Raw genomic sequence first — 17,539 nt, 5'->3', positions numbered from 1 at the left:
CCCTGCTAGTTGTGGGGTGGAGTAGCTCTGTTCGAATGCGTATTTTGGTCTTCTCGTAGGCCAGTCTGAGGGTCCTGTCCGGATACCCCCTTTCCTGAAACCTACACCTCAGGTCTCTAGCCTGGTGCTTAAAATCACTTGGTTTTGAGCAGTTACGCTTCAATCTCAAGTACTGTCCGGTTGGAATCCCTCTCTTAAGAGGGACAGGATGGCTGCTGTCCCACCTAAGGAGGGAATTGGTAGACCTATTCTTCCGATAAATAGATGTACTCAGGCCGCCCTTGTTATCCCTACAAATAACCACATCCAGGAAAGGCAGGCGATCTCTAACAATGACGGAGGTAAATCTTAAATTGAAGCTGTTTACATTCAATTCTAAAATGAATATGTCGAAATCGCTCTCTGGCCCGCTCCATAACAGAAAAATATCGTCAATGTAGCGTGACCAGAGAGCAATGTGTTCGACAAACCAGAGTGATGGTTCCCCAAATACTGCAGACTCCTCCCACCAGCCCAGGAGCAAGTTGGCATATGAGGGGGCACAAGAGCTACCCATAGCCGTGCCCCTGAGCTGGTGGTATATGCGACCGTCAAATAAGAAGAAATTACTTGACAGTATGAAACTTAGGAGCTCGAGGGTAAACGTGTTATGCAGCGAAAATTGCTGCCCTCTGGTCTGTAAGTAATGGTTGGTAGCCTCCAGTCCTCATTCATGTGGAATCGAGGAATATAGGGCCTCCACATCAATGGAGGCCAGGAACCAGTGTGGCTCAATACAGATATCCTCCAATTTTCCCAGTAGGTCGCCCGTATCCCGTATGTAGGATGGTAGAGCCAACACGAAGGGACGCAACACCCTATCCACATAGATCCCGCAGTTCTGTGATAAGCTCCCTACTCCCGAGACGATTGGTCGTCCCTTGACTGGGGTGGTCCCCTTGTGGACTTTGGGCAAACAGTAAAAGGTAGCTGTTACCGGATGGAGTGAATATAGGAACTCGTATTCCTCACCACTAATTAGAGAGGCCTTTTTGGCTTTTTCCAGAATGTGTCTTAAGGTCCCTTGCAGACTGCTGGTAGGGTTCTTGGGGAGAATTTCATAGCCAGTCTCGTCTTCCAGGACCGAGAGACACATTCCTCTATACCCCGGCATGTCCATCACAACGACGTTGCCTCCCTTATCTGATGATTTGATAATAATATTTTTGTCACTTTCAAGACTCACGATAGCCATCCTCTCTTCCCTACTGCAATTGAACCTGGGTGGAACAGGGTGTATGCCATCCAGCTCCGAGGTAGTGTGTTGTAAGAACACATCTACACACGATACATCTCCCATGGGGGGCATTCTGGTACTTTTGTTCTTAAGGGCCGTGAAGGGACCTAACCCCTCAGCATTGGGTGGTAATTGATCTAGGTTGAAGAGAAGGTGGACGTCCTTCAAAATATCAACAGGGACGCCCAATTCTCGACTTTCCCTTTTTTCCTTAAGTTTATGGAACTTATGCCATTTAAGTCTACGGGCAAAGAAGTGAAGATCCCTTGTCCACCGGAACATGTCAAACTTATTTGTCGGAACAAAGGAAAGTCCACGTCCCAGCAGTTTAAGTTTGATTGATGAAAGTACCCGGGAGGAGAGGTTTATGACCCGTTTATCCGAGGGAGGGGAGGGTGGCCTGTGGTGCCTATACCTGGGCGTTCCGGTTCCTGAGGGGATAATGTGTCCCTTGGTCTAAAAAAGGAGAGCCCTGCGCGGATATACAGTTGTGTTAAAAATTATTCAACCCCCACTGAAATTGAGTGTTTTGGCCAGTTTGACATTGATTTTGATCATTTCAGTCATCTTGTTTACAATTAAATCAAAGAGGCACTTGTAAGTCAGACAAATATAACATAACATTTATAATGAAATAACCACAAATGTATTTTCTGTGCTCACATCATTATCAGTTTTATCCAACCCCCAAGTGACATTCAATCTTAGTACTTAGTACAACATCCTTTTCCAGTTATAACAGTTTTTAAACGTGAAGCATAGCTTGAAACAAGTGTCTTGCAGCGATCGACGGGTATCTTCGCCCATTCTTCATGGGCAAAAGCATCCAGTTCAGTCACATTCTTAGGCTTGCGCACTGCCACTGCTTTCTTTAAGTCCCACCAGAGGTTCTCAATCGGATTTAAGTCTGGTGACTGCGATGGCCACTTCAAAATGTTCCAGCCTTTAATCTGCAACCATGCTCTAGTGGACTTGGAGGTATGCTTGGGATCATTGTCCTGTTGAAAGGTCCAACGTCTCCCAAGTCAGGTTTGCGACGGACTGCATCACATTTTCATCCAATATCTCCTGGTACTGAAGAGAATTCATGGTACCTTGCACACGCTGAAGCTTCCCTGTACCTGTAGAAGCAAAACAGCCCCAAAGCACGATTGACCCCCCGCCATGCTTCACAGTAGGCAAGGTGTTCTTTTCTTTATAGGCCTTGTTCTTCCTCCTCCAAACATAGCGTTGATCCATGGGCCCAAACAGTTCTAATTTTGTTTCATCAGTCCACAGAACACTATCCCAAAACATTTGTGGTTTGTCCACATGACTTTTGGCATACTGCAGTCGACTCTTCTTATTCTTTGGAGACAGCAAGGGGGTGCGCTTGGGAGTTCTGGCATGGAGGCCTTCATTACGCAGTGTGCGCCTTATTGTCTGAGCTGAAACTTCAGTACCCACATCTGACAAATCTTTTTTCAGTTCCTCAGCAGTCACACGGGGACTTTTCTCCACTTTGCGCTTCAGGTAGCGCACAGCAGTCGAAGTCAGCATCTTCTTTCTGCCACGGCCAGGTAGCGTTTCAACAGTGCCCTTTGCCTTGAATTTGCGAATGCTGCTTCCTATGGTGTCTCTTGGTATGTTTAACATCTTTGCAATCTTCTTATAGCCATTGCCCTTCCTGTGAAGAGAAATCACCTCTTCTCTTGTCTTCCTGGACCATTCTCTTGACTTCACCATGTTTGTAAATACACCAGTAAATGTCTAGAAGGAGCTGAGTATCACAGTCCTTTTAAATCTGCCTAATTGGTGCTTATTATGCTTGATTGCTGCTCCTTGACATCCACAGGTGTTTTCAATACCTGATCAAAAACACTTGAATGAACCTCTGTTCTTAAGAGTGGTAGCCTTTAAGGGGTTGAATAATTGTGTCAATGAAGAAATCACAAAAAAAACATTGAATACTGTATTACAAAAACAATTGATGTCATTTTAGTTGCATTTGGTTCTTTAAAAAGTCCTTGTAAGATTTCATTCTGAACACAATTACAAATGTACACTAAATTCCCTAAAACCCTTTACAGCATTGGGGGTTGAATAATTTTGAACACAACTGTAGGTGGGTTTTGGGGGGGATTTTGTGGATTCTGTCTTGGGTGATTACCTCGTCCCCTTGATCTGTATGATCACGTCCCCGCCCCCTGTTCTTAGGGTACCTCTCTTTCTCTACGTCAGAGACTTCAGTGTCCGTGGAGGAGAGGTCAGTGTTCTGGGTAACGGGCGGATTTGTTAAAAATTGGTACACCTTATTATCACGGAAATCCTGAAAATCGCTGCTAAATTGTTTGTGCTTACGGTCTTTAAGTTGATACTGATACCGTTCCACCGTATTCTGTAACTGCACCTCTTTAGCAGAGAATTCAGGTTCTAACTGAAACTTCTTTGTAATCTCAATCTGTTCGCTAAGACTGCTTTCCGCCCGACCCAGAATCACCTTTTCTTCATCCAGGAGAAGCTGCATTAATTTCAAGGAACTAGAAGTTGCCTCCCTCTCCCATTTCCATCCACCGCCCACATGGGAGGATTTATGGATGTTTATTTAAAGTTACTTTACTTATGTCTGTTTATTCTTGGTGGTTACCCCTAGACTCAGCCACATACTGACTGCAGCTAGTGTACAGGCTATATCCTAAACCTTGGGTTAACCAGCCTGGAGGGATAACCTTTATCTCTGCCCCGTGTCCCCTGATTAATCCTGGGGCATCCACTGAAGAAACGCGTCGGGACACTTGAGTATACCCCTAAAGGGCCCTTTTTTGGGGTTTATATCTCTACATTTGTTTATGTTTTTTATGTGTATCGTTCTACTGGACGAGGATCTGTGTTAGGGCCTCATTAGGGCTTACCATACAGGAACAGAGTTCCAGTCTGGGCCACCCCTTGCGGGGCTTTTTGGACCCCGTCCTTTGGAAAAATTTGATAGGGTGGACTAGGACAAGTAGGGAGGCAATAGGGCTAGTGGGTTACATATACCAACACGGTCCTACTTGTTTTCCCATATATACATATATATTTGTCCAGTCCAACGTATATACGGTTTGTCTGTATTGTAATTGTCTCTGCCCCGTCACCCTTATAGGTCAAGGGCATACACGGCTTACTCGTTGTACGTTAGTAGGGGCCGTGTTTTATCTCCTATATGCTATTAAAAGTGAAGTTTTATTGAGTATACTGCCCCCCATATTTTTCATTTAGTAATTATAAAAATAAAAAATACGAGGATGACAGGCAAATTTATAAGATTAGGCAGAGAGAGGCCAAACAAGTTATAAGAGCTTCTAAAGCACAGGCAGAAGAGAAATTAGCTCAGTCAGTGAAAAAAGGCGATAAGACATTCTTCAGATACATAAATGAAAAAAGGAAACTAAAACAAGGAATTAAATATAAAACAATCTAACACTGCGAGCTTACTCTACAATAAATAGCCAACTTGTCACCAACTTCCTACTTATCTTTAACGTGATAAGTAGGAAGGTGGTGACAAGTTGGCTATTTATTGTACAGTAAGCGTGCAGTGTTACATTGTTTTATATTTAATTGTGTCTTGTACAGCTGGGCTGTATAAAGTCTATTATAGCAGGAAACGGGACTGCTATAACACTGCAGCAGTATTTCATGTGGTTAAGCGCCAGTTGAGAACATTGCATGGACTGATCAGTAATATAAAACAAGGAATTACCAAATTAAAAACAAAAGAAGGAAGTTATATGGAAGAAGATAAAGAACTAGCTGATTGCCTCAATGAATACCTCTGTTCAGTTTTTACAAAGGAAAATGAAGGAAAGGGACCTCAGTTAGGAAGGAAGACTAATGAATCTTTTGATGCATGTGTCTTCACAGAGGAAGAGGTTCTAAGTCAGCTGTCTAAAATGAATACAAATAAGTCACAGAGGCCTGATGGGATACACCCAAAGCTATTAAAAGAGCTTAGCTGTGAACTAGCAAAACCATTAACAGATTTATTGAACCAATCACTGGTAACAGGAGTCGTCCCAGAAGATTGGAAATTAGCAAATGTTGTGCCCATTCACAAGAAAGGTAGGGAGGAATCGGGCAACTATAGGCCAGTAAGCTTGACATCAGTAGTGGGGAAATTTATGGAAACCATACTTAAGGAGAGGATTGTGGAACATCTAAAATCTAAGGGATTGAAAGATGAAAAACAACATGGGTTTACTTCAGGGAAATCATGTCAAACTAATCTTATAGATATTTTTGATTGGGTGACTAAAATAATATATGGCGGAGGTGCAGTTGACATCGCTTATCTAGACTTTAGTAAGGCTTTTGATACTGTCCCACATAGAAGGCTAATCAATAAATTAGAGTCTTTGGGCTTGGACTCCCATATTGTTGAATGGATTAGGTAGTGGCTGAAGGACAGGCAACAGAGGGTTATAGTCAATGGAGTATACAGGGAGTGCAGAATTATTAGGCAAATTAGTATTTTGACCACATCATCCTCTTTATGCATGTTGTCTTACTCCAAGCTGTATAGGCTCGAAAGCCTACTACCAATTAAGCATATTAGGTGATGTGCATCTCTGTAATGAGAAGGGGTGTGGTCTAATGACATCAACACCCTATATCAGGTGTGCATAATTATTAGGCAACTTCCTTTCCTTTGGCAAAATGGGTCAAAAGAAGGACTTGACAGGCTCAGAAAAGTCAAAAATAGTGAGATATCTTGCAGAGGGATGCAGCACTCTTAAAATTGCAAAGCTTTTAAAGCGTGATCATCGAACAATCAAGTGTTTCATTCAAAATAGTCAACAGGGTCGCAAGAAGCGTGTGGAAAAACCAAGGCGCAAAATAACTGCCCATGAACTGAGAAAAGTCAAGCGTGCAGCTGCCAAGATGCCACTTGCCACCAGTTTGGCCATATTTCAGAGCTGCAACATCACTGGAGTGCCCAAAAGCACAAGGTGTGCAATACTCAGAGACATGGCCAAGGTAAGAAAGGCTGAAAGACGACCACCACTGAACAAGACACACCAGCTGAAACGTCAAGACTGGGCCAAGAAATATCTCAAGACTGATTTTTCTAAGGTTTTATGGACTGATGAAATGAGAGTGAGTCTTGATGGGCCAGATGGATGGGCCCGTGGCTGGATTGGTAAAGGGCAGAGAGCTCCAGTCCGACTCAGACGCCAGCAAGGTGGAGGTGGAGTACTGGTTTGGGCTGGTATCATCAAAGATAATCTTGTGGGGCCTTTTCGGGTTGAGGATGGAGTCAAGCTCAACTCCCAGTCCTACTGCCAGTTTCTGGAAGACACCTTCTTCAAGCAGTGGTACAGGAAGAAGTCTGCATCCTTCAAGAAAAACATGATTTTCATGCAGGACAATGCTCCATCACACGCGTCCAAGTACTCCACAGTGTGGCTGGCAAGAAAGGGTATAAAAGAAGAAAATCTAATGACATGGCCTCCTTGTTCACCTGATCTGAACCCCATTGAGAACCTGTGGTCCATCATCAAATGTGAGATTTACAAGGAGGGAAAACAGTACACCTCTCTGAACAGTGTCTGGGAGGCTGTGGTTGCTGCTGCACGCAATGTTGATGGTGAACAGATCAAAACACTGACAGAATCCATGGATGGCAGGCTTTTGAGTGTCCTTGCAAAGAAAGGTGGCTATATTGGTCACTGATTTGTTTTTGTTTTGTTTTTGAATGTCAGAAATGTATATTTGTGAATGTTGAGATGTTATATTGGTTTCACTGGTAAAAATAAATAATTGAAATGGGTATATAATTGTTTTTTGTTAAGTTGCCTAATAATTATGCACAGTACTAGTCACCTGCACACACAGATATCCCCCTAAAATAGCTAAAACTAAAAACAAACTAAAAACTACTTCCAAAAATATTCAGCTTTGATATTAATGAGTTTTTGGGGTTCATTGAGAACATGGTTGTTGTTCAATAATAAAATTAATCCTCAAAAATACAACTTGCCTAATAATTCTGCACTCCCTGTATTCAGACCATGGTCTTGTTACAAGTAGGGGTACCTCAGAGATCTGTTCTGGGGACCCATATTGTTTAATATCTTTATCAGCGAAATTGCAGAAGGCCTCGATGGTAAGGTGTGTCTTTTTGCTGATGACACAAAGATTTGTAATAGGGTTGATGTTCCTGGAGGGATACACCAAATAGAAAAGGCTTTAGGAAAACTAGAGGAATGGTCAAAAATCTGGCAATTAAAATGTAATGTTGAGAAGTGTAAGATAATGCAGTAACTAGTACATGGATTACAGGACAAAACTTACCAGGAAAGATGAAAGGACCTTAACATGTATAGCTTGGAAGAAAGACAAGACAGAGGGGATATGATAGAAACTTTTAAATACATAAAGGGAATTAACAAGGTAAAAGAGGAGAGAATATTTAAAAGAAGAAAAACTGCTACAAGAGGACATAGTTTTAAATTAGAGGGGCAAAGGTTTAAAAGTAATATCAGGAAGTATTACTTTACTGAGAGAGTAGTGGATGCATGGAAGAGCCTTCCTGCAGAAGTGGTAGCTGCAAATACAGTGGAGGAGTTTAAGCATGCATGGGATAGGCATAAGGCTATCCTTCATATAAGATAGGGCCTGGGGATATTCATAGTATTCAGTATATTGGGTAGACTAGATGGGCCAAATGGTTCTTATCTGCCGACACATTCTAGGTTTCTAAGTGACGCCCTCATTGCACTAAAGGCTACATTTGCATATTAACAAAAAGTATGATAACTCTAGAATGGAGCCTCGGATGAACAAAAGAAAAACAGCGTTTTCATCAGGCGAACCACAGCTATGTGACTCACATCTATGTATCTATACAAACAGTTGGATAGGAACGTGCTAGTGACAGGTTTTACATCTGAAAATTCTTGCTAATTCCTGGCTTTGAGGTTAAGGAGGCAGTCAAATCAGTGACTGACAGCTATATCTGTATTCACCGCTATAGAGTGAAGGGTGTCAGCCATGAAAGGACATCCTCCTTGACTTCAAAGACAAGAGTGAACAGGAATTTGAATGAGTGGATTACTGGTTAAGGGCTTGTTCACACGACCATTTGGATTTATCAGTGTTTTACGGTCCGTTTTTCACGGATTCGTTGTTCAGTTTTTTGTTTCCGTTGTGTTTTTGTTTCTGTTCAGTTTTTCCGTTTCGTTTTTCCGAATGGCATATACAGTATACAGTAATTACATAGAAAAAATTGGGCTGGGCATCAATAGATGGTTCTATAAAAACTCAACAGATACGGAAGACATACAGATGCATTTCCATATGTGTTCAGTTTTTTACTTGAATGGAGCCACGGAACGTGATTTGCGGACAATAATAGGACAAGACTCAAAATGTAGCGGAATAGAAATGCGGACATACAAAAACGGAATGCTCACGGAGTACATTCCGTTTTTTTTGCGGACCCATAGAAATGAATGGTTCCGTATACGGAATGCAAAAAACGTTTGTGTGAACAAGCCCTAAGGCTCATTCAGACAGCCATATGTCGCTTTCCGCATCTGATGCGCGAATTAAATGTGGAACCATTCATTTTTATGGGGACCTTTTCTTCCTTTCCACGGCTCCGCAAAAACAAATAAAACATGTCCTATACTTGTCAGTGAAAATCAGGTTGTCTCCCCATTGAAATCTGCAAAAATGCAGAATGCAATCCGTTTTTTTGCGGACATGCTGAGCTGTCCGCAAAAACAGATCCGAATTTTTGTGGACAACATACGGCCATCTGAATGAACCCTTACACAAAACTATATATCAATCAGCTCAGCTCCTTCTGCTGCAGCACAAACATGTTCATTGAAAAGTTCCCTTTTAATACGATTTTCTTCTTCCCAATTGAGTTTAATGGGGAAAACTCATGATAAATCTGTGCTTTCGGCAATGACGGCAACTGACGGAACTCCACGCCTCAGGTCAAATTCCGTGCAGAAATTTTCAGCTGCATGTGAATGAGATTTGTTCAGATCTCATCCACTTGCTTTGTACTATGGAGATTTTTCCGGCATTTCCATTTCACGTGGACCCTAAATGTTGCACTCATCACATTGTAACTGAATGCGCAACGATGCCCATCGCGTTAGATGCTGAGTATATGGCTATGAAGGATCAGATCCTGAACAAACCATAATATCATGAAAAGGACTATTTAGAAAAACCTATTACACATTATATGTGACCCAGAAGATTATTATTATTATTTATTATTCAATATTATTAAAGCGCCATTCATTCCATAGCGCTGTACATATGATAATACAGACAATTGCACTAATCATGAACAAGACGAGTTACAGACTGGTACAGAAGGATAGAGGGCCCTGCCCGTGAGGGCTTACAATCTATATGGTATGGGAGAAGGACACAGTAGGTGCGGGATGTCCTTTATACCAGCAAACTGAGCTCATATGATGGTATCTAGCCACATAGGCATTCTGCAATCTGAGCAGTTACTTTTGCGGCCAGTCTGCTGGCAGAGTCAACTACAGGTTTTCCAGTTGGCACCAATGAGGACATCTGGAAATGTCTTTAGAACCAAGTCAGCAGAAGTACAGCTGTCAGTAAATCCTACGGTGTTAAAAATGCAATAAATCTACACCCTAATTTACGTATTATGTCAATAGATTTTTGCTAAATTGTCGTATTTGTAAAGGACTACTGCATACATTCCATCACCAAAACCTTCTTAATGCTCTTGGTTCTGGTGGTATAATGGATATGAGAGCCTATATTTCATTTTTCTAGATTGAACACTGACCTGAGAGTTGGTATTGTACTAATAAAAAATTGGGCAAAGCATAATAAAAATCAGTCTAAACAGTTATCAATGTTTAATGTACTTTTTTGCAAGACATCATTAACTGAAACTGGCATTGATGGGTGTTTTCTTCTAATGTATGGCTTAGTACAGCTATCCTAGTTATTGAATTACTCTATCTTTTACATTTAGGGATATTGATTTATTGGAAAACAATATATAGCCTGTATTTCTATGTACATATACTTCAACTTATATGACATATTCAATATGATCTTTTCTCCCGTAGGACTTTCAGGACATCAGATAAAACCCCCACCTTTAAGCTGTGCTGGGGCTGAAGTGCTGGGTAATTCAATCTGTGCAATCATTTCATTAGACTCAACTACCATGACTTCAGTCTGCGATAGGCTTAATGGACACCTTCTTCCAAGAGCTCTCAGGAGGTTTATATGGATGGATAAACTTCTAAGGTCTGAAGAGAATCTCAAAGGAAAAAATATAAAGTAAGCTTCATATAATCAGATTCCGAAGTATTAATTTGAAGTCAATACTGTTATTCCAATCAATGGTGAACGTGCACACTAATACGTTTTTATTTGCATAAATATACCCTTACCCCGATGACATGGTTATGATATTAACTTATTTTATGCACTTATATAGCGCTACTATATTCCGCAGCGCTGTACAGACATTATCATCCAACTGTCCCCTATGGGGCTCACAATCTAAGGTCCCTATCAGTATGTTTTTGGAGTGTGGAAGGAAACGCATACAAACTCCATGCAGATGTTGTCCCTGGTCGGATTCAAACCTAGGACCCCAGCGCTGCAAGGCACCAGTGCTAACCACTGAGCCACCGTAAAGATAGTCTTTTCTTCTCATAATTTTTAGGCAGGGGATCAATTTTTTAAACATCTACTGGTGCAATAATAGGCATTTTTGTTTCATTTTGGTTCCAAATAGATCCAGGTAAAAGCAAACCCATTTAAAGGTCAGTTTCCCTCTCACTTATAACACAAGGCAAAAGGAAATGACTGTATGTATGAATGAACAGATGTCTGTTTTTGGTGACGTTGGTAATGCTAAATCTAAGTCTGTATGCAGTTTAGGGCTTCGTGGCCAAGCCATTTTTTAAATCGCCTTCCAAGAGCTATAACTTTTTTATTGACGTATGACAGCTTATTTTTTGCAGGATAAGGCCTCATGCACACGACTGTTGTGTGTTTTGCGTTCTGCAAATTGCGTATCTGCAAAACGCGGATGGCGTCCGTGTGCGTTCCGCAATTTGCGTAACGGCACGGACAGCCATTAATATAACTGCCTATTCCTGTCCGCAAAATGGACAAGAATAGGACAGGTTATATTTTTTATGCGGACCACGGAACGGAGCAACATATGAGGACAGCACACGGAGTGCTGTCCGCATCTTTTGCGGCCCCATTGAAGTGAATGGGTCCGCATCCAAGCCGCAAAAACTGCGGCTCGGATGCGGACCAAAACAACATTCGTGTGCATGAGACCTAAGTTGTAGTTTTTAATGAAACCATTTTGGTGCACACATAACTTACTGATCAACTTTTATTAAGTATTTCTTGGAGGGGTAGCAATACTGCCACTGAGTTGTTATGTTATAAATTTTGCTACGTTCATTTTTTGGCATAAATAACATGATATTTGTATTCTCTGGTTCAGTACGATTACATCAATACCAAATATATATGGGGACACATTTAATAAGATTATTGTTTAGGCTCCGGTCTTAATAAAGCCCTAAACTGGCGGTAAAGCTGTCAAAGTTATGAAGGCCTCTCCATAACTTTGGCTCATCCAGCGCCAGTTCTAAATGTAAGGCTCCATTCAGACGTCCGTGTGAATGGTCCGGATCCGTTTCACAATTATGCGGAACGGGTGTGGACCCTTTCATTTTCATTGGGGCTGGAAAAGATGCGGACAGCACACAGTGTGCTGTCCACATCTGCACTTCCGTTCCGTGGCCCCAAACTTCCGGTCCGCAGCTCCGCAAAAAAATAGAACATGTCCTATTCTTATCCGCAATAGCTGACAAGAATAGGCATTTTCTATTATAGTGCCGGCCATGTGCACATGGCCAGTGTCAGTGTTTTGCGGACCCTAAGGCCTCTTGCACACGACCGTATGGCTTTCTCAGTATTTTGTGGTCCTCAAAAAACAGATCCGCAAAAAATACGGATGATGTCTGTGTGCATTCTGTTTTTTGCAGAACGGAACAGCTGGCCCCTGATAGAACAGTACTATCCTCGTCCTTTATGCGAACAATAATTGGACATGTTCTATCTTTGAACGGAACGGAAAAATGGAAATACGGTACCTTCCGTTTTTTTGTGGATCCATTGAAATTAATGGTTCCGTGTACAGCCCGTATATGGAACGCAAAAAATGGAACATAAACGGAAAAAAAAAAGTTTGTGTGCAAGAGACCTAAGACTGCTTATGAGCGGTCTTACATTTAGACCTTTTTCTACGCCTAAAACAGGCGTAGAAACTGGTGAATGAGAAGGGACTGCCAGACCATACCCTTCCCCGCCCACAATTTTAGACCTGGCGTGAGTGGCGGAAGTCGCACATAGCAGCGCAACTAACCAAATTTAGGCGTATTTCAGCGTAGTAAATGATCCCTATAGTTTTTTTTAATTTAACATTTGCACACTAAAACCCCTTTTTTTTTTTATCCATCGCTGCATCCTAAGACCCATAACTTTGTTATTTTTCTTTCTATGGAGCTGTGTCAAGGCTTGATTTTTGTGGGACAACTTTTAGTTTTCATTGGTATCATTATGGAGGTACATAACACATTTGATTGCTTTTTATTCCCATTTTTTGTGGCGAATAAACAAAAAATTGCAAAAATTGCAGTTCTGGCAATTTCTTTTAACAGTGTTCACAATGAGGATAAATTGCGTGATAATGGTGTAGGTTGTTACTGATGCGGTGATACCAATTATGTAGCGGAGTTTTATTTTTTTTTCATTGAAAGGGTGTATTTTTTAACTTTTTTTTTTGTTGTTGTTTAAAGGGCTTTAAAAAATATTCTACTGTTTTCAAACCAGCACCTGGATCTGGACACTTTTTTTTAACTTTTTTTGTCTGGCTCACTGAGAAGACCGCACATGCTCAGTTTCATCCTTGAACTGCATTCTGAGCTGTGAAAGGGAAAAAGTTGCAGCAGAAAGGACTCCCCCTGAACTGCTGCAGAAAGGTCACTCCCATTGAGCTGTCAGCTTGATATAAATCTAGTAGAGCCATGAATTGAGATATCTCTGGATCCATGTGAAGTACAGGGCTGGTTCTAGCTTTGTTAAAAAGAGATTGTCATGTATAGGGCTGCAGTAAATAATTATTTTAGCGTGCACTATGTCCTAACGATGTGTCAGGGCTGAAAGTGCAGCGCAGTACGGGCAGGTGGGTGACCACGTAGCGGTAACTAATAGCAAGCTCTTCACTCCCGCTCCATGGTCACATGACACAAATGAATCCTCGATGCAAAACATTTGCATCAAGGATTTTCTTGTGTCGAATTACTCGATTCAATCGAGTAATCATTTCAGCCCTAGTCATGTACTATATGATGTCTGATTTTCATTTTTTAAATTAGTCATGGGATAACCCCTTTAATAAAATCATTTACTAGTCCCACAAGGTAAATTCAACAGGCATTCTTCTGATTGCTTTTATAATGCACTGTGCTATTTATGCAGTACAGTGTATTATACAGTCAGTGCTATACTGGCAGGCACCATTCGGGTACCCCAGACAGGCACAGCCTGATGGGTATACACTGCTGCCTCCATTAGGCCTCAGACTGCCATGTAAGGACAGTGGTACCCCAACTATCTTTTTCTGGTGCAGGCCATTATAGTAGGTCTCCTACTATAATGTACAGCGCTTATTCTAGGTATTGGCGGTCATAAAGCGGGAATCTGTCACCAGTTTTATGGTGTCCTAGCAAAAGTTCAGGAATATGAGGACTTATCAGCATATGAGGAAGTTGTTAGGACTTGGCGGTTAGAACAGCATAAAACAGGTGACAGTTTCCCTTTAAGATGCCTTTACACGATTTGTTAACGTAAGACATGATTAACTTCGAGCATCACTTACCATGGCTTAGATATAAATGCTTATACATGGCAAATTTAAATCACCGAAATCTCAGTTGCGGACCTTCCAGTTTTCTAAATAGACCCCATATCTGTGACTTTGATTAGTTTCATCATAATTCTGAGGGATCACCATTTAAAGACATATCATCTTGTAGGTTTAAAAAAAGCAGATGAGAATCCTTTTTGCCATCATAATGGAGGCCATATTAGTTATTACTCAGTTTTCTCAGACACAAGTATAACTAAGAAACAATTAAATGGCTATTCCCCACTGGATATGTCATAAATACCTGATAGAAGCGGGCTCCACCTGGTGCCTGGCCGTTTCCATGATTCCCATGAAAATGAATGGAGAGCCACGTACATACATGGCCACTATTTCATTTCCTGCCTGGATATGGCCGCAATCACCTCGCCAAGCAGGATAGGACACGGGCCCCCTATTCTGGAGATAGGTGGTACCCACATCTATCAGAGATTTATGGCATATCCTGTGGATATGCTATAAATGTCTGAGGTAGAAATAACATTTAACACTTGACAGATGAGAACAATGAAATAGCTAATATTTACTGCAGATTTTTTAGATTGTCTCATGGGACAACCCCTGTTTTTATGCTTTATTAGGCTCCTTTCACACCTGCGTTCAGGTGTCCGCTCGTGAGCTCCGTTTGAAGGGGCTCACAAGCGGCCCTGAACGCAGCCGTCTGGCCCTAATGCATTCTCAGTGGAGGCGGATCCACTGAGAATGCATCCGTCTGCCAGCGCTCAGCCTCCGCTCCCCGCAGTGAGCGGACACCTGAACGCTGCAAGCAGCGTTCGGGTGTCCGCCTGGCCGTGCGGAGGCGAGCGGATCCGTTCCGACTTAATATGGAAGTCAATGGGGACGGATCCGCTTGAAGATGACACCATATGGCTCAATCTTCAAGCGGATCCGTCCCCCATTGACTTTCAATGTAAAGTCGGAACTGATCCGCTCAGGCTACTTTCACACTTAGAAAATTTTTCTAAGTTATAATGCAGACGGATCCGTTCTGAACGGATGCAAACGTCTGCATTATAGGAGCGGATCCGTCTGATGAAACATCAGACGGACCCGCTCCGAACGCTAGTGTGAAAGTAGCCTTAGGTATAGGGTTGTCATAGATGGGGGTCACCTAGTCATGACCCACTTCAATGAGCCAGAAACGCTCTAGCTGATTCGGCAGGTCCATGTTAGTCAATCATTGGAATGGCTGCATGTAATGTTTTCCCTTCGCAGCCCTTGCAAGGAAAATGATCAGCCAATGGCAATTTACTTGCCAAAAAATCATCAGTTCGTGGTTCTCATATTACAGGGGTAGTCTGTGATGAGACAACTCTTTTATGTGAAAATGTTCTTTAAAGGGTTTGTTTCACATCAGCAAATGGCATTTATTATGTAGAGAAAGTTCATACTAATGCATTATGATTCATTTTTTGAGTGTCATTATACACTGCTCATTTTGAGGGGTTATGACCACCCTACAATCCATCACTGGTGGCCGTGCTTGTATTCTATAAGAAAAAGCACCAGCCTATGTGTGCTCCTGCAGTCTGGCCAGAGAGACCGTCCCATTTTTCTATAGTGTGCAAGGAAAATTGAATCAAGCCAGCAAAAGGAAGCAATTGTGAGAAGTTGTGAGACAACCCTTTTAACCCATTCCCAACTATGGTACACATATATACATTGGCGGTTGGTACTTTATACATGGCGTCTGCTTGCAACGGACATCATAGCCACTGGGTGCCTGCTGTTTTAAAAGCAGGCACCCGGGGCTAATGTATGCGACCGTCTATAATGTTGATCGTGTACATTTAATCACTCAAATGCTGTGGTCAAATGTGACTACGGTACCTGTGAGGTCAAAAATTGGGAGAATGCTCTCCTGGCTGTGCACTGGTCCGGGGTGGCCGGATGGAGTGTGCGGCAGCCTCGGTCCACCTGAATGATCTGAGGCTACCGCACATGAGTTCCTATGGAGCCCCTAAGTTTTAAAAGATATCTAAAAAAATTAAATAAAATTGTAAATCACCCCCTTTCCGCAAAATTTAAATAAGAATAAATAAACAATTAAAAAATAAACATCATGGTCATCACCATGTGTGAAAATGACTGTACTATTAAAATATAAAAATATTTATCCCCTACGGCAAAACAGAAAAAAACTAAAAATGGTAAATTTGAAATTTTTGGGTCGCTTCACCTCCCAAACAATATTGAATAAAAACTGATCAAAAAGTCATACACACCCTAAAAGGGTATCAATGAAAAATACACGTAAAACGTAAAATGAGGTGGTCAGACTATGGAGATTGTTCTTTTCCACAGTTTTAAGGCCTCCTGCACACGACAGTTTTTTACGGTCCGCAAAAACGGGGTCCGTGGGTCCGTGATCCATGACCGTTTTTTCGTCCGTGGGTCTTCCTTGATTTTTGGAGGATCCACGGACATGAAAAAAAAGTCGTTTTGGCGTCCGCCTGGCCGTGCGGAGCCAAACGGATCCGTCCTGAATTACAATGCAAGTCAATGGGGACGGATCCGTTTGACGTTGACACAATATGGTGCAATTGCAAACGGATCCGTCCCCATTGACTTTCAATGTAAAGTCAGGAGTCCCTTTACTTTCACACTTGTGTTCATAATGCAGACGGTGGCTCCGTTCAGAGCGGATCCGTCTGCATTATATTGTTAAAACATTTCTAAAGTGTGAAAATAGCCTCAGACGGATCCGTCCAGACTTTACATTGAAAGTCAATGGGGGACGGATCCGTTTGAAAATTGAGCCACAGTGTGTCATCTTCAAACGGATCCGTCCCCATTGACTTACATTGTAAGTCTGGACGGATCCGCTTGCCTCCGCACGGCCAGGCGGACACCCGAACATAACTTGAAGCGTCCCCATCACCATGGGAACTCCTCTATGTTAGAATATACTGTCGGATATGAGCTACATCGTGAAACTCATTTCCGACAGTATATTCTAACACAGAGGCGTTCCCATGGTGATGGGGACGCTTCAGGTTAGAATACACTGAAAAACTGTGTACATGACTGCCCCCTGCTGCCTGGCAGCACCCGATCTCTTACAGGGGGCCCTGATCAGCACAATTAACTCCTCAGGTGCCGCACCTGAAGGGGTTAATTGTACTATCATATCCCCCTGTAAGAGATCAGGGCTGCCAGGCAGCAGGGGGCAGCCCCCCCCTCCCCAGTTTGAATATCGTTTGAATATCCTCCCTCTATAGTTAAAAATCGTTGGTGGCACAGTGTGCGCCCACCATCGCCCC

At 42.2% G+C, this 17,539-nt stretch overlaps 1 protein-coding gene across 1 annotated transcript in view; it reads left to right on the top strand.

Moving 5' to 3' along the window:
• LOC122931551 overlaps nucleotides 1-17,539 on the top strand; it is a 151,212-nt gene that overhangs the window by 98,836 nt on the left and 34,837 nt on the right. The window contains exon 7 of the mRNA XM_044285624.1: nucleotides 10,378-10,594. Within this exon, the coding sequence (XP_044141559.1) occupies nucleotides 10,378-10,594 (217 nt within the window). The remainder of the gene's footprint in view (nucleotides 1-10,377; nucleotides 10,595-17,539) is intronic.

The sequence above is a fragment of the Bufo gargarizans genome, chromosome 3 (assembly GCF_014858855.1).
Source record: "Bufo gargarizans isolate SCDJY-AF-19 chromosome 3, ASM1485885v1, whole genome shotgun sequence".
Lineage (NCBI taxonomy): Eukaryota > Metazoa > Chordata > Amphibia > Anura > Bufonidae > Bufo > Bufo gargarizans.
This window is presented reverse-complemented; position numbering and strand designations above follow the sequence as displayed.